We start from the raw sequence: 14,299 nt of genomic DNA, 5'->3' as shown, positions 1-14,299 counted from the left end.
AAAACTGATTATTGAATATCAGTTATCGAGAGTAATTTTCTGGGTAAATGAAGGTAGGAAAGTGGTAGGGAAGGACACACAAGGCAGGTCTTTTGCTAGATGATTCAGTGGCTGCACAACAAGATGAAAGAAGTTCAGAGGGTAGAGCATTAACAGATAGAGAGAGGAAGAGGGGGGAGAGATTGGAGGAAAGGAGAGGAAGGTGGTGGTGAAGAGGCAGACAGGGAGGGGAGAGATTAAGGGAGATGGCTGGGAAAAAGGGGGAGAGGTGTTGTGGGGAAAGGAGAGGAGATGGAGACAGAGTACATGCATTGGACATGGGGGGAGAGGGGGGAGAGTGGTGGGAGAACGTAAAACACAATCTGGATGGAGAAGGAGTTGTGTGGACAGAGGAGAAGTGGAGAAAGATAAAGTGAGGCAGTGGGAAACAAGTTAGCAGGGGCTTGTGAAGGCACAGGATATGGCTGGAGAGCCAATTCCCATCTGTGTACAATTGAGGAACTTATGCTGGAAGGCAGTATAAAAATTGTCCCTGTAGTGAATCAGCTACCCAATATTCCTGTTGTTGAACATGCTGCGCACTACAACACTAATGACTGCAGCATCTGCTTCACTACCCACCATTTGAATACTTTTTCCAGCACAAGTTTCTCTGAACTATGCAAGTGGCAACTGCCTCTCCATCATATGCTGTTGTCTCACAATCCCCCTAGCCTAAACCTCCACTAACTTTTTTTCCACTTCCTCACCATCCCTTTTTCATTTTCTCTTCTGTCCACATGACTCCGTCAACATCCAGATCATGTACTGCCTTCCTTTACCACTCTGCCTTCCTTACTACTTCTCCCCCCCTCCCCCCCCCCCCCAATGTGGGAGGGCACACTCTCTATCTCTCTCTCTCTCTCTCTCTCTCTCTCTCTCTCTCTCTCTCTCTCTCTCTCTCTTTTCCACCATTTCCACCATTCTTCCTTACTCTCTCCTCTCCCTGTCTCCCTCTTCACTACTACCTTCCTCTCCTTTCCTCCCTTCCCTCCCCCTCTCTCTATCCATCAGTGCTCTACCCTCTAGAACTCCTTTCATCTTGTGCAGCTGCTGAATCATCTGGTGAAAGACCTGCCCACCCCACCCTGCTACCCCCTCCTTGCCTTGTGCATGCTTCACTCTCCCATCCTCACCTCCATCTCCCCAGGTAACTGTTTTGATAACCAACATTCAACAGTCAGGCTTGCTACTACTGTCAGTGTGCATGTTTGAATGTCTGTATGATAGTGTGTGTGAAAAAGAGCAAGAGCTCGAAAGTTAGTGTTAAATTTTTTCCATTATGTGTTTCTGTGGGCCACACTACAGTGCCACATAGGCACAATCTAATCTATAGCTCATGCATAAATAAAGAAATTTGATTAACAAATATTAAAATAGAAACTGTGTAATGGATACACAAATTGTGATGTGTTCAATATTAGCAAACTACTGCATAGTCCTCACACCAAGCACGGCTTTCACCTAAACTATGAAGAGAAAAAGTCTGTGTCATTGTGTCAGTGAAATAAATACAGAAAGACTTGAAGGGATTACAACTGTCTATGAATGTAGTGGTTTGAATAATAACAGGAATTTTTTTAGGATAAAGACAGTGACTCGACAGGCAATAAGCCTCTTGGACTTGAGCTAGATACTACAAGCAACACTCGAAAGGGCGAGGGTTTACAGACATAAGCAATAAACACAAATTTGTTACTTTGATGCAAATGAACATTTGCTCCATTAGGAACAAAATATTAGAATTAGAAAATTTTTGTAAAGTTGAAAATGTTGATTCTGTAAGTGTATCAGAACATTGGATAACAGAAGATCAGGTTGAATATTTTGTTCCGCAAGGTTATACTGTTTGTGACATTATGTGTAGACATGAAAGAAAAGATGGAGGTGCACTAATATTTGTTAGCGATACTGTAATGTTTTCTTAGACACATGTTAGCTCTTACTGTACTGAACTACATGGAGAATTTAGCTGTATAAGACTTAGTCAGAGAATACCATAATTATTAGTTTATATGGACCTCCAGGAGGAGATATAAATATATTTTATGAAAGATTTGGACTGTTTATGAGAAAAATTTTGAAAACTAAAATAAATGTAATTACTGTGGTGATTTCAACACTGAAATCACCAACAAGGATGAACATGTTACAAAAACTTTTTTTAATACATTAACACCTCTAAATCCACACTGTAAAAACTACAGGCCCACACAGAATAATGCCTGCTTGGATAATATAATAGTTAATTTTTCTATAGCTATGTATGATGTCAGGCTTGTTAGTGGAACACCAGCAGACCATGAACCCTTCGTTTCAACATCATGCTTGATCAGTTGTCTAAGTCAGATACATCGGCCAGCATGAAGTCTAGTGCTACTTGAATAAGGGGCTAGAAAGATGAATATGTTAATCTGTTTATTGACAGATTAGCTGATGTTAGCTGGGACTTTGTATAAAACACAACATGGGAAGGGTGCTGGAGAAGCAGTGTTTGATAATTTCCAGGAAAAATTTGCTGAAATATGGTACTCTTGTTCACTATTAATCAAAATTAGCCCTAAGCATAAACAGAAAAAGAAACAGCTAAAATGGTATACAGATGAGCTGGCTTATGTTAGGGAAGTTATGCTCATATTGTATAGAATATATAAAAATTCTTGTACACAAGAGCCTGAGCTGCATGACACCACATACAGAGCTTATTTACAATGTAAAAAGAACTAAAAAGACAAACTGACCCTGGCCAAACAACTTGTTTGTGAACATTATATAGAATGTGCTCCCAACAAAAGTAAAATAACATTGGCCATCAACAATGAAGAAAAGCCCCAAGCCAACACACAAAATGCAGTACTGGACCCTGAAGAAGTAAATGACTACTTTATAACCTGTTTGAGTAAGCTGAAAGACAGAATTAATAAAAATGGCACTTGTGCTTTAAATATCCTTGGTGCTGGGCCACGTAAGGGGTATGACTTCCACTGGAATGTTGTCACCCCAAGGACATTATAAAAGTTGTGTAAAGATTCTCAAACTCCAAAAGGATGGACTGTTATTGGTTCTCCAACTACATGATTAAAAAAATAATACATCTCATCTGTCAACCTCTTTCTATCATCTTCGGTATGTGTTTAGAATCTGGAGTTTTAATTGATGCACACAAAATTGCTAAAGTGATACCTGTCTTTAAAAAGGGAGATAAGCATCTGCCCCAAAACTACCAACCAATTTCTATTGTCCCAATTTTCTCCAAAGTTTTTGAGAATCTAACGAACAACAGGCTAAATAGTTCTTTCGGAAAGCATAATCTCCTCTCCAACAGACAGCTTTGAATGCAACATGGCAAAAATATTACTATTGCTTTCACTGAAGTTGTTAACCAGGTGTTAACCGCATTTGAACATAAGAAACTAGTATCAGTTGTACTTTGTGACCTCAGCAGAGCCTGTGTACTGTTTAACACCCTACTTGCATCTTATGGCATACACAACCCATCTTTGAATGTAATCAAGGAATATCTAAGCAACAGAAGACAGTTTGTATCAGTCAAAACCAGATGCTTTTATTTGAAGGAAGTTTGGGCTGGAGTGCCAAGTGCCACAGGGCTTGGTCCTTGGTCCCTTTCTATTCATCACCACAGTTAACGATCTGCCTAACCATGTACAAGCAGATTCCATAGTGTGTTATGTAGATGACAAAACACTGCTCAGTACCCATAATGACCTGTCAAAACTGCATCTGGGAACAAAGGAAAAATTAGAAGTAGCAATGAACTAGTTTTCTTCCAGTGAACTCCTATGCAATCCTGATAAAACACAGGAACTAATTCTGTGTCTGGCTGCAGGCATGAAAAATAAATCTGTAAAGCTGTTAGGCTTTCACATCAATTCAAAATTATATCAGGAGGAACACATTAGCCATGTCTGCAAGAGAATATCAAGAGTAAGCTGTCTCAAGTGGAAACTGACAGATGCCGTCACTGGTGAGTATCTGAAGGTTGCATATCTTGGCCTATTTCAGTCACATATTTCCTCCAGCATACTGTTATGGGGACATTCCAGCTATGTCAGTGAAACTCTGAAAATCCAAAATGTAATCAGAATAATGAGCAATGTTACACCTAAGGAACACTGTTGTCCCGTCCAGATATTAATTCCTGTTAATCTATTCATATACACAGTGTTGCTTTGTGTCAAAAGCAACATAAATGAGTTCAATACCAGAGAGATGATACACTCTCACAATACCAGACGCAAACTGTATCTTGATATACCGAGATACAGACTCACAATGATTGCAAACTCACACAAAATAGCATGCTTAAAATGTTTTAATAAATCTCCAATACCTGCTCAGACATTGCCCTACAATATTTTCAAAGCTAAGATGTATGATTGGTTACTCAAATGTTCATTTTAGATGCTAGCCAAAGTATTTGAAATAAACATAACTGGCATTAGTGCTTAAGGATATTTCTAAAAAATATGGAACTAAAGTGTAAAAACTTCACTGTAAAAATTATTCTTAATTGTATATGCAATGCCCAAACCTATTCTGCTGTAAGAGCTCAATGGTGAATAAACTGAAACTGAATACACTACAAATAAGTGGTTGCCTTTCCTTTATTTTAAATATTTTTCAACCTGGAATTTCCATTATTGTTATGTGTCAGATACAATGTAATGTTCCAGTATTTAATTTATTCAGGTAACAGCAAATGTGACCAAAACTTGTGAAATTATGAAATTTTACTTAAGCTAATCTTGACTACAGTTCATTATTCATTATTTAAATAGTTGCCTTGTGATTATGAAAATGTAGTTGGTATTAAAAAAAAAAAAAAAAAAAATTTAATGCAAAATGTAAATGAAAGTATCATAGGCATCCTATTCTGAAACATTCTATCCTTAAATCAAAATTATTCTCTGATATTTCCAAACAAAAGAACATATAATTTTGTTTAAATTTTTACTCATCTAAAAACCAGATGTACAGGAAATAATTAAAATGACACTAGAGGTGCCTAGAATGTTCTGGTGGACTTTCACAGGTTATAAATACTGCAAAAGACATGCCAAGCAGTCCATACAGTTCAGCTTGTTCAAATGGTTCTGAGCACTATGGGACTCAACTGCTGTGGTCATTAGTCCCCTAGAACTTAGAACTACTTAAACCTAACTAACCTAAGGACATCACACACACCCATGCCCGAGGCAGGATTCGAACCTGCGACCGTAGCAGCAGCGCGGCTCCGAACTGGAGTGCCTAGAACCGCACGGCCACTGCGGCTGGCAGTTCAGCTTGTTCTCAAATGTTAAATATGCATGTCATTTTCTTCTAAATGCATTCCAGGAAACAGTCCTTTGTCTCTTCAGTTTCCTTTGTGCAGTTTGTACTATTAAATGACTATTCAAGATTGTTTGGGACAGTTTGTGATGACTTTTATAAAGTGATCTTATGCTATGTTTGAAAATGCGACTGAAAATCAGCCATGGATTGAAGGAATATAAATCTCAATTAATAACTCACAAAATGTCTTCATTCATATACATTTCAAGCCTAGTTACCCTGGACAAGAAGGACTTTTTCTGCAGAGGTCATCTATAAAAGGTGAGTATACAATATATTAAACATTAAATTTTGACCACTTTCCTCAACCATAAGTATAAAATATGCCATAATTGTGCTGAGTTTGCTAAAAGATGTTGTGAACTATTAAGATTCTATTCAATATTTATGTTCAATCGTTCATTATTTCCCATACTTATTTTCAAAATTGAAGATGGTAATGCTTAATTGGGAAGTGAGTTAAGTGAGTTATTTCAGTGTGCAGACAACAGCTGTGCTGGTCATTGCTGGCAGCAGGAGCCACACCCTGGCCTTCTACCTTTGTATGTTTGTCTGTTTGTCCATCACTCTGGACAGATATGTGACCATCTCCACCATATGCAGTATTTCACTACAGTCATGTCCTCATTTCTGCTACACATGGCAACTGCCAGTCGGACATAAGTGTGAGTCAGAAGACTGCAAACTTTAACCAGTTTGAAATACCCTCACAGCAAGAAACTGATATTTGCTGCTCTATCATTAATATAGTGAGTAGAGATCTGGATAATGCTAGAATGATGGTTTTAGGTAAAGGATTGAATGCTGCACCCACATCAAAAGTTTTGCTAATACTTGCTGACAATACCCATTGAATAAATGGCCACACTTTCCACTGATTCAGCAAATGAAATTTACTATGCTGCCATGAAAGCTCATGCAGTAAAGAGTAATATATCTGTGGGAGAAGGGGTTACACTGTGTACACTTTGACAGGATACTGTAACAATGGTTCTTCCAGCTGATAAAGTTGATACTACTGTTTTATTGTTTTGTGATGACCATTGTGATAAGATGTATAGTTTATTGAGTGATAGCACGAGGCAATAACAAAAACTGCTTCCTTTTCAACACATCTCCTTTTCCTGTGTAGGCTGTGTGAAGTTTGAAACCAAGTGGTGTGGCTTTATGGGCTCCCAAAAATCCATATGAAAGATGTTCCTCTGTGACCAGTAGTGAGCAACAATGTGTCTGAAAATTACAACAATGCCAACTATGTACCATCTTCTTTAAGACCTCTCACAGGAAAGTGTGCTCATCATCTTCATAACTCTGCAGATTTTATCAGTGAACTTAAATCACTCGGGCCAAACAGTTTTGATTTATTAGCTTTGACGTAGTTTCCTTATTCACCAAGGTTCTCCTTTCATTATCTTTATGTCATATTGGCAAAACTTTTGATAAAGAGGTTACAACTTTGTTCAAATATGTTTTCACCTCAACTTAGTTTTTATTTAACAACAAAATTTTTGAACTTGTTGCCCTTGGTAGCCAATCTGTGTATGGAGGACTTTGAGGAAAAGGCACTGGAATCTACTAGTTTGAAGTGCACAGTATTTTCAAGATATATTGACAACATGTTGGTAATGTTGTCCCCATGATAAATCACAGTAATTTTTAAAGTACATAAACATCATCCATGGAAATTTATAATCAACTTATAATGAAAATTAAAAATCTAGAACATGTTTCATTCTTGGATGATTTGGTTTGGTGCAAAGATGGTGGCTCCTTGGAATATACAGTTTATCAGTGTCCGGCTCATATAGAATTGTACTGGCAAGCAAATAGCTGCCACCATCCTGTGCTCAGAACTTTGATTGACAGCAAATGTAGCATTGATAATGAGAGCAGTCTGCAGAATGAGTTTCTTACCTAAAAGGCGTTTGTGGAGCAAATGAGAACTCTGCACAATAGACACGTAAAGTGTTACTAATAAAATCAGAGCTGGACTCTAGGAAAATGGAAGATGATAGAGGGAGATTCAAGTGCATGCCTTCCCTCCCACATGTGGGAAAAATGGTTGGATCCTTACCAAGCATAAAATGAAACAGATCTCTCACCCTCCACCAAAGCAGCAGGCATTTTGGGTTTCAACAAAGATGACTTGATGCTCTATAGGCTGGGGTTTACAAGATCCACTATGAGTGTGGCCTATCATACATCAGGCAGATGACAAGTACAGTCCATGAGACTACGTGGAACACCAAAGGTGCACCTGGCTCTTACATCCCAATAAATAAGGTGTGGCAGAGCACTTCTTCAACACCAGTCACCCTATTTTTGCAGTACGACAATGTAGAAGCTATACTTCATATTTTTCAGGCTAAGGGATGGAAGAAACAGTAGAAATCTGTTTGGTATAGAATGTAATTAACAGATACTGGTTTCAGCCTGTACAAAGCGTGGAATCGAACACTGTCCTTAATAAACTGACTAAGACATCACTAAAGTGCAGCAACTAATGACACATCAATATTCCAGCATTGTTCAACAAGCTAACAACAGATGCAGTTTATGCAAAGCTCCTTTCTGCTGAATGACATCTCTGTGGCCACATGTACAATGGCATAGTCTGTGGGTTTAAAAGGGTAGAATGAGCATTGTAGCTTCAGTCTGTTGGCTCACCTGGAAATTGCAGAAAGTTACACAGCTGAAATATCAGGAGAAGAAATAGAATTTCAGTGGTTACACACTTGATCTAATGGATCATTCATTACACTGTGTGAACTTCAAGGTGCATAAGGGAGATAATATTTTCCATGAGGTACAAAATGAAATGTTAATGTATTCATTTTTCTTTCTTTGAGCATATATACAATTTAATGTTACAAATAAAATAAAAATTCATGTTCTAAGTTAACATTTCTGACAGGATTAATCTCTTTTTTTCTGTTTTTGCAAAAGTACTTAATCAGTTATACACATTTTGTGAATGATGTATCGAATGCACACAAAAAGCAGATTCATTTTTTTAAACTTTTACAATAATAGAAGTAGTAACACTAGCTTACTTAAACAGATAAACAGCAATTCAGATGCATAATATATTCAGTACCTACCTCTTCTGCTGTTAATCGGGACCCAAAGATCCACAGTAAATCATTTATATCTTCAAGCCCTACTGTCTCATCCAGAGACACACCTATCTGAAAAGAATACTAATGTGAGAAATTTTTACATACAAATGAAAATATTACACAAATGTTGGCAAAAAATGTATATATACTTCATTGAAATTATCTTTTCTAGTTAAATGCATTATAATTGTAATTACTCATGTGAGTACTTGTAAAGAAAATTTAGGTGGAAATTCTATAGAGTGCTTTAAATTGATGGTGAAGTAACATTCCTAATATTTGTATTGTACTTGCAATTTTGTATCGTAGCTTTTTTTCTCAATACTTTACATTTTTAATATTATATTAGCCCATGCTATTTTTCTCACTTTCTTCATAAATAAAGCACTGACAGAATGTCTGAATCAGTTTTATTAAGATTTGTTTTGCAGAAATGGAAGTATTATAAGCTGTAAATTATGGCTAAATACCACAAATGAAACAATTTTTTCTCAAATAATTGATCAAACATAAATTGTAATGGAAAAATACTGAATTAATTAAAAAAAACATGTATCTCACATTTAGCTATCAAATTTTATGACTGACTTAAACAATATGTTGGCTGTTAATTGCAAGGGAAAAATATTGTTATTTTCTGCAATGATATAACTTCTTTTGGTACATCATTCACCTACATCTAGAATCTGTAAACTCCCTTGTTGTATAAGGTGGAATCCCACTATTCTTTCCCTTCTTTTATAATGGTACCAAACTGGCTTTGTCACTGCAAGTCTTTGGTGGCACACGATGAGCTGAAGTCTTTTATTCTGAAACTGATTTTATTGGAGATCTCACTGTTCACTAACTAAGGCAATGTCACTGATTGGAGTCTGTAAGGCTTTTACATTTATTCATATTAACATACATTAATGATTACCAGGTAGCCTCATAATATTATTAATTTGTTGTTAATAAGTATATTATTATTGACTTTGTTCCGAAGAGTCCACTTTCCTTCAAAACAATACTATCAAGCCAAGTTAGTTTTGTCTTAAAACAGATTCCAACCTTGAACTCAAATTAATGCCAACACCAGACTTGACAAAAATTCATATATATAGACACACACACACACACACACACACACACACACACACACACACACACACACACAGATGTTTGCTAGATGGTAGCATAATGTTTATGATGCCATATCTCCTGACCTGTGTATTGCACAATGATATAATTTTTCAAGTACATTCATGATTAACTGTACCCCATATGGCCTACCTAAGAAAGTTATTTTTTTAATACTTTTATGAGTGGCAGTAAATTATGACGGTTGGTTGCAATCTAAAGTACATCAAATTGGACATGTAGTAGTATGATGTGGAGAAAGTAAAATGTTTAGATAAGCCATAATAATAAGTATAAAAAAGAATGGTTTGGAGCATATTAAGTACGCTGTGTTCCCAACATGGCAACTTCTTTTAATAACAACTTCTTTTAGTAACAAATTACAAGCACTGGAAACTAATGAAATCTGATTTTCAGTATGCATTACACTTATTAACACAAACTGATACAAGCTAATTCAGTTATTTGACGAAGTTAATTTTAAGGACTTTAATTGACGCAGATGTAAAATACGGAAGGAAAAAAACCTTAAGCAACCTTTATGGTTCAGTCTCACAAAATTGTTTCCCAGGACATATTCAGCAAATGTAATGGTTTCTGAAGGGTTCATTATTCACTTACATGAGTTATTTATGTCTCTGAACTGACAAAAATATTGTTTCATTTTGTTAATCACTGCCCTCAAAGCTTGGGAATTAAAACACCCCTTCTTCTTTCTTTAATCTGACAAATTCCTCTTAGATGTAATGGCCACAAATGAAACACATACATATATCTGTCACTGAATCTTCTTTGCACACTTTACAAAACCCAGATTCATCCTTGTGTACCAATCTGGCTTTTTGGCTGGTTCCTTGGCTGGATCTGGTTATATTTTGGATATTCTAAGAATTTTGGTTTGCTCTTTCATTGCAAAGAGTGATTTCTTCACAACGGTACCATTATTGTTCAAAGCAGGTTTTTTCTCGGATGCTAGAGCACTTTTTTCCTTTGATGTTGGAGTAGCTCAGCAAATGTGCTCATACCAGCAGCTCCGTCACCATCTCAATCAATATAGCCTTTTCAACAGAGTCATCCTTCTCCACAGACAATTTGTGTGTTCCATTCCAATTAATCTTTGGCACATCTGAAAACCCAGACTCTGAAGATGAAGTGTCTCCTGATTTTTGTGGAGTTGATGTTGACAGAGGTTCTGAAGCTGCAGGACTTTGTGATCCAGAAGCTGTATTAGGTGCAAATGCAATGTCCAGAATTGCATTAAGATCATATGGATACAATCCAGTAGCCATAAACCAAGATGTGATATTAGATATGGTCATCGATTTTTCGCAAACTTTGACAAAGATTGTTCCAAAGTATTGCTTAGTTATTGCTTTCTCACAATGATTTTTCCAGTACATCATTACTTCTTGATGCAAGTGCATGTGTCTACTGCATGTGACTTTCTTTGTGGGCACTTATGGTTCTTTATGTAAATTCAATCTGCACTCTCTCTCATCTATGGAGAAAGTCTTTCAGGATTTCCAAAAATAACAGGTCCTTCAAAAAGAATTTTAACTTTTTGAAAATGGTCTTGAATAACTATATTGTTTAACTTCTGTGCTCTAGTCAAAATATTGAGATTTTCTGATAGGAATTGAAGGGTTTTCCTTTAAAAATTTCCTTGACCGTTTGTGGCTTGCAACCTGTGTAATATCAGAAACAGATGAGTAATACTGCTTTTCTCAGAGTATCTGTAGACATTTAGTCTTAAAATTTTAGTTGTTATTGGATACAGTAGCCCACTTCTGCCAAACTTACTATTCAAGAACAGAGTTCAGGATTTTGTTCTTCAGACAAAGTAAACTTTCACTCCAACTTTGTTTTGACTTTGCATCCAAATTTGACACACCAATGCAGAGTTCTTCATGGAATCCTAAATTCTTTTTCTGCTTTATAGTCTGACACTTCTTCCTTGGTGATGGCTTCTACAGCTTTTTTTAGATCATCCTTGTTTCACTGAAACTGTTTCTTATCATGGTTTGAAGTTAAACCTACAGAAAATAAATAAAAAGTAAACTGTATACTCAGGATGGCCTCCTATCAATAATGGGTATACTCAGTATGTCCTACCAGGCCATATTGGACCTGACTTACAAGAAAAGCATTTCACACACATAGGTACACAAATATTATTGCATTGGAAAAACTGATTACATGATTTACAACAGAACAGATGCATGAAGTAAATGGCAAGTAACACTTGAAGAAACAATTTAATGAATGAATGACACAAAACAACTCACCTGCATAAAATAATAACTTTTCTTTGAATGGCAAATACCAAAAGCTCTGTTGCGAAATGGCTGATTGTCACTAAAGACTGGGTGACATGCAGAGACAGTTGATGTAGCTTGCCAAACGTGTATGAGCTTTCATTCAACTGCTATCAAAGTTATCAAGAAATAGCCATTAGGCTTTATTGAGTCACAGGACCTATGGGGTACATTTACCTTATGTGTAGATACTGGTACTGTCCACAAAATGTGTTGTGAATAGAGTTAATAGTAAGGAAGTAACAAATTAAAATGTCATATCTTATAATGCTTAAGTTTTATTGTCTGAACAGTGAAAATGTAATAAGCAATATACATTCTTCCTATCAACCTTACGTGGCGTCAGTGAGGAAAAGTTTCACAAATATTTGAAATTATGTGTAAAGATTCTTGCAAGTTGCGAAATGCTCTCATTCTCAAATACTGGATGAATGTAGTCCATGTATTGCATGCGCCATCAGTTACACTGCCTCACAAAAAAATACACAGTTTATTGTCTTATTGTGTTAAACTTTTGACATTGGATTATACCACTTACTGAACAGATTGTGACAGTATTTAAAATTTTAAATTCAGTCAATAATTACGCAAAATACAGAAAACCAAATTTTTATTGCTCCCTGAAAGCCATCAGATATGCACCCTGCAACATGTCCCACACTCCACGTCCGGGAAAGTCCCTTTGTACTACAGACATGTGTGCAACTTTTACAATTAGATTAACACCAGTTAATTACTAGCCACAGACTTTGTCACTGATATGTTGATGTAATGATTATACTCGATGATTACACAAACTGACACAGAGATCTGAAAAAAGCATATTTGTACCATCAGTGTGTATAACTGGATGCATATTCTCAACCAGTTTTGATTACTACAATCATACTCAAAAGAGAAAAACAGTGAAGGCTACATCAATGGATCAAATAAAAAATAATCACACAACTGTACAGTTGATGGCACAAATATGCATTTTTCAAATTATTTAACAGTTGTAGATAGCCACCTATGGAAACCTCTACTGACATAGAGATGTTAGCTGATGAAACCTACCACTGGCTTTTATACTAAGACGTAAATGCAGATTCCCATATGGGTGATAGCTAAGCATGGACAGCTGACGTGCTGTTAGATGGGGCTATATAAAAGACAAATGTGCAGATAATTCGTGAAATTGGTAATTATATTTTATTTTACTTTATATCAATGTTGTTGTTGTGCTCTTCAGTCCAGAGACTGGTTTGATGCAGCTTTCCATACTACTACATCCTGTGCAAGTTTCTTCATCTCCCAGTACCTACTGCAACCTACATCTTTCTGAATCTGTTTAGTGTATTCATCTCTTGGTCACCCTCTATGATTTTTACCCTCCACGCTGCCCTCCAATACTAAATTGGTGATCCTTTGATGCCTCAGAATATGTCCTTCCAAGTGATCCCTTCTCCTAGTCAAGTTGTTGTGACTCGCCCATCTTTCAAAGTGCCACAACGCAGTTACGCGCGTCCTCTACATGCGGCGCTGTCTGCCAGCCATGCAGCAGCAGCAGCACCACCTATGCGGCCAGCCAGCCAGCGGCCACTAGACACGGACTCAGTTATGATTTGATTGTTAAAGCGTACACATGTCTTACTCTCTTTACTTGATCTGTGACTTTCATGTAATGCTCTTCCTTGAAATATATTTGTTCAACCTGAAGTTATAACAATTGGTGACAAGGTAGTGATTTTTCTTTTCCATCGTTGACCCACATGTTTCCATGGCTACTTTAGAGCAACTATTGCAAGGTCGCATAGAACAGCAAACACTTCTCACAAATGCGATTCATGATTTCATCGCGGCATCAAATGCGGGGCATCTCTTGTCATTGTCTCTACCTCCTTTTCCTCCTTATGACGATACGGCGGAAGACTGGTCTGATTATGAAAAACGTCTTCGACAGCACTTCTTGGCATTTCATGTCGCGGATGAACAAACATGTAAGTCTCTGTTCCTTTCATGGATTTCACCTCAAATGTATCGGTTGTTGTCGGAATTGGCTCCTTTGAAAAATCCTGCGTCTTTGTCCTTTGCTGAAATGTGCTCACTTCTGTCTGTCTAGTTTCAAAAGCAAACGCATGTGGTAGCCTCTCGTATTGCCTTTTATTGTTGTCAAAAACAACTGAATCAATCCTATCGTGCTTGGGCTGCTGAACTTCACGGCCTCAGTAGAAAGTGTCAATTCGTTACTGAAGTTCACAAAGGATCCTACGCTGATTCCATGTTATGGGATGCTATTATCCGATCAGCACCCGACAATGAAGTTAGGCAACGTGCCCTTCAGATGGCAAATCCGACTCTAGATGAAGTCCTATC

The 14,299-nt window shown here is 37.0% G+C and overlaps 1 protein-coding gene across 2 annotated transcripts in view; it reads right to left on the bottom strand.

The window, feature by feature from the left end:
* The window catches only part of LOC124721337 (glycine dehydrogenase (decarboxylating), mitochondrial), a 308,726-nt gene that overhangs the window by 75,686 nt on the left and 218,741 nt on the right, over positions 1 to 14,299 (bottom strand). For both annotated transcript variants that reach the window (XM_047246255.1, XM_047246254.1), the window contains exon 9: positions 8,493 to 8,579. In XM_047246255.1, coding sequence (XP_047102211.1) covers positions 8,493 to 8,579 — 87 coding nt within the window. The remainder of the gene's footprint in view (positions 1 to 8,492; positions 8,580 to 14,299) is intronic.

This window comes from Schistocerca piceifrons, chromosome X, assembly GCF_021461385.2.
Source record: "Schistocerca piceifrons isolate TAMUIC-IGC-003096 chromosome X, iqSchPice1.1, whole genome shotgun sequence".
Lineage (NCBI taxonomy): Eukaryota > Metazoa > Arthropoda > Insecta > Orthoptera > Acrididae > Schistocerca > Schistocerca piceifrons.
Note: the sequence above shows the minus strand (reverse complement) of the source record. Positions and strands in the feature narration are given on the sequence as shown.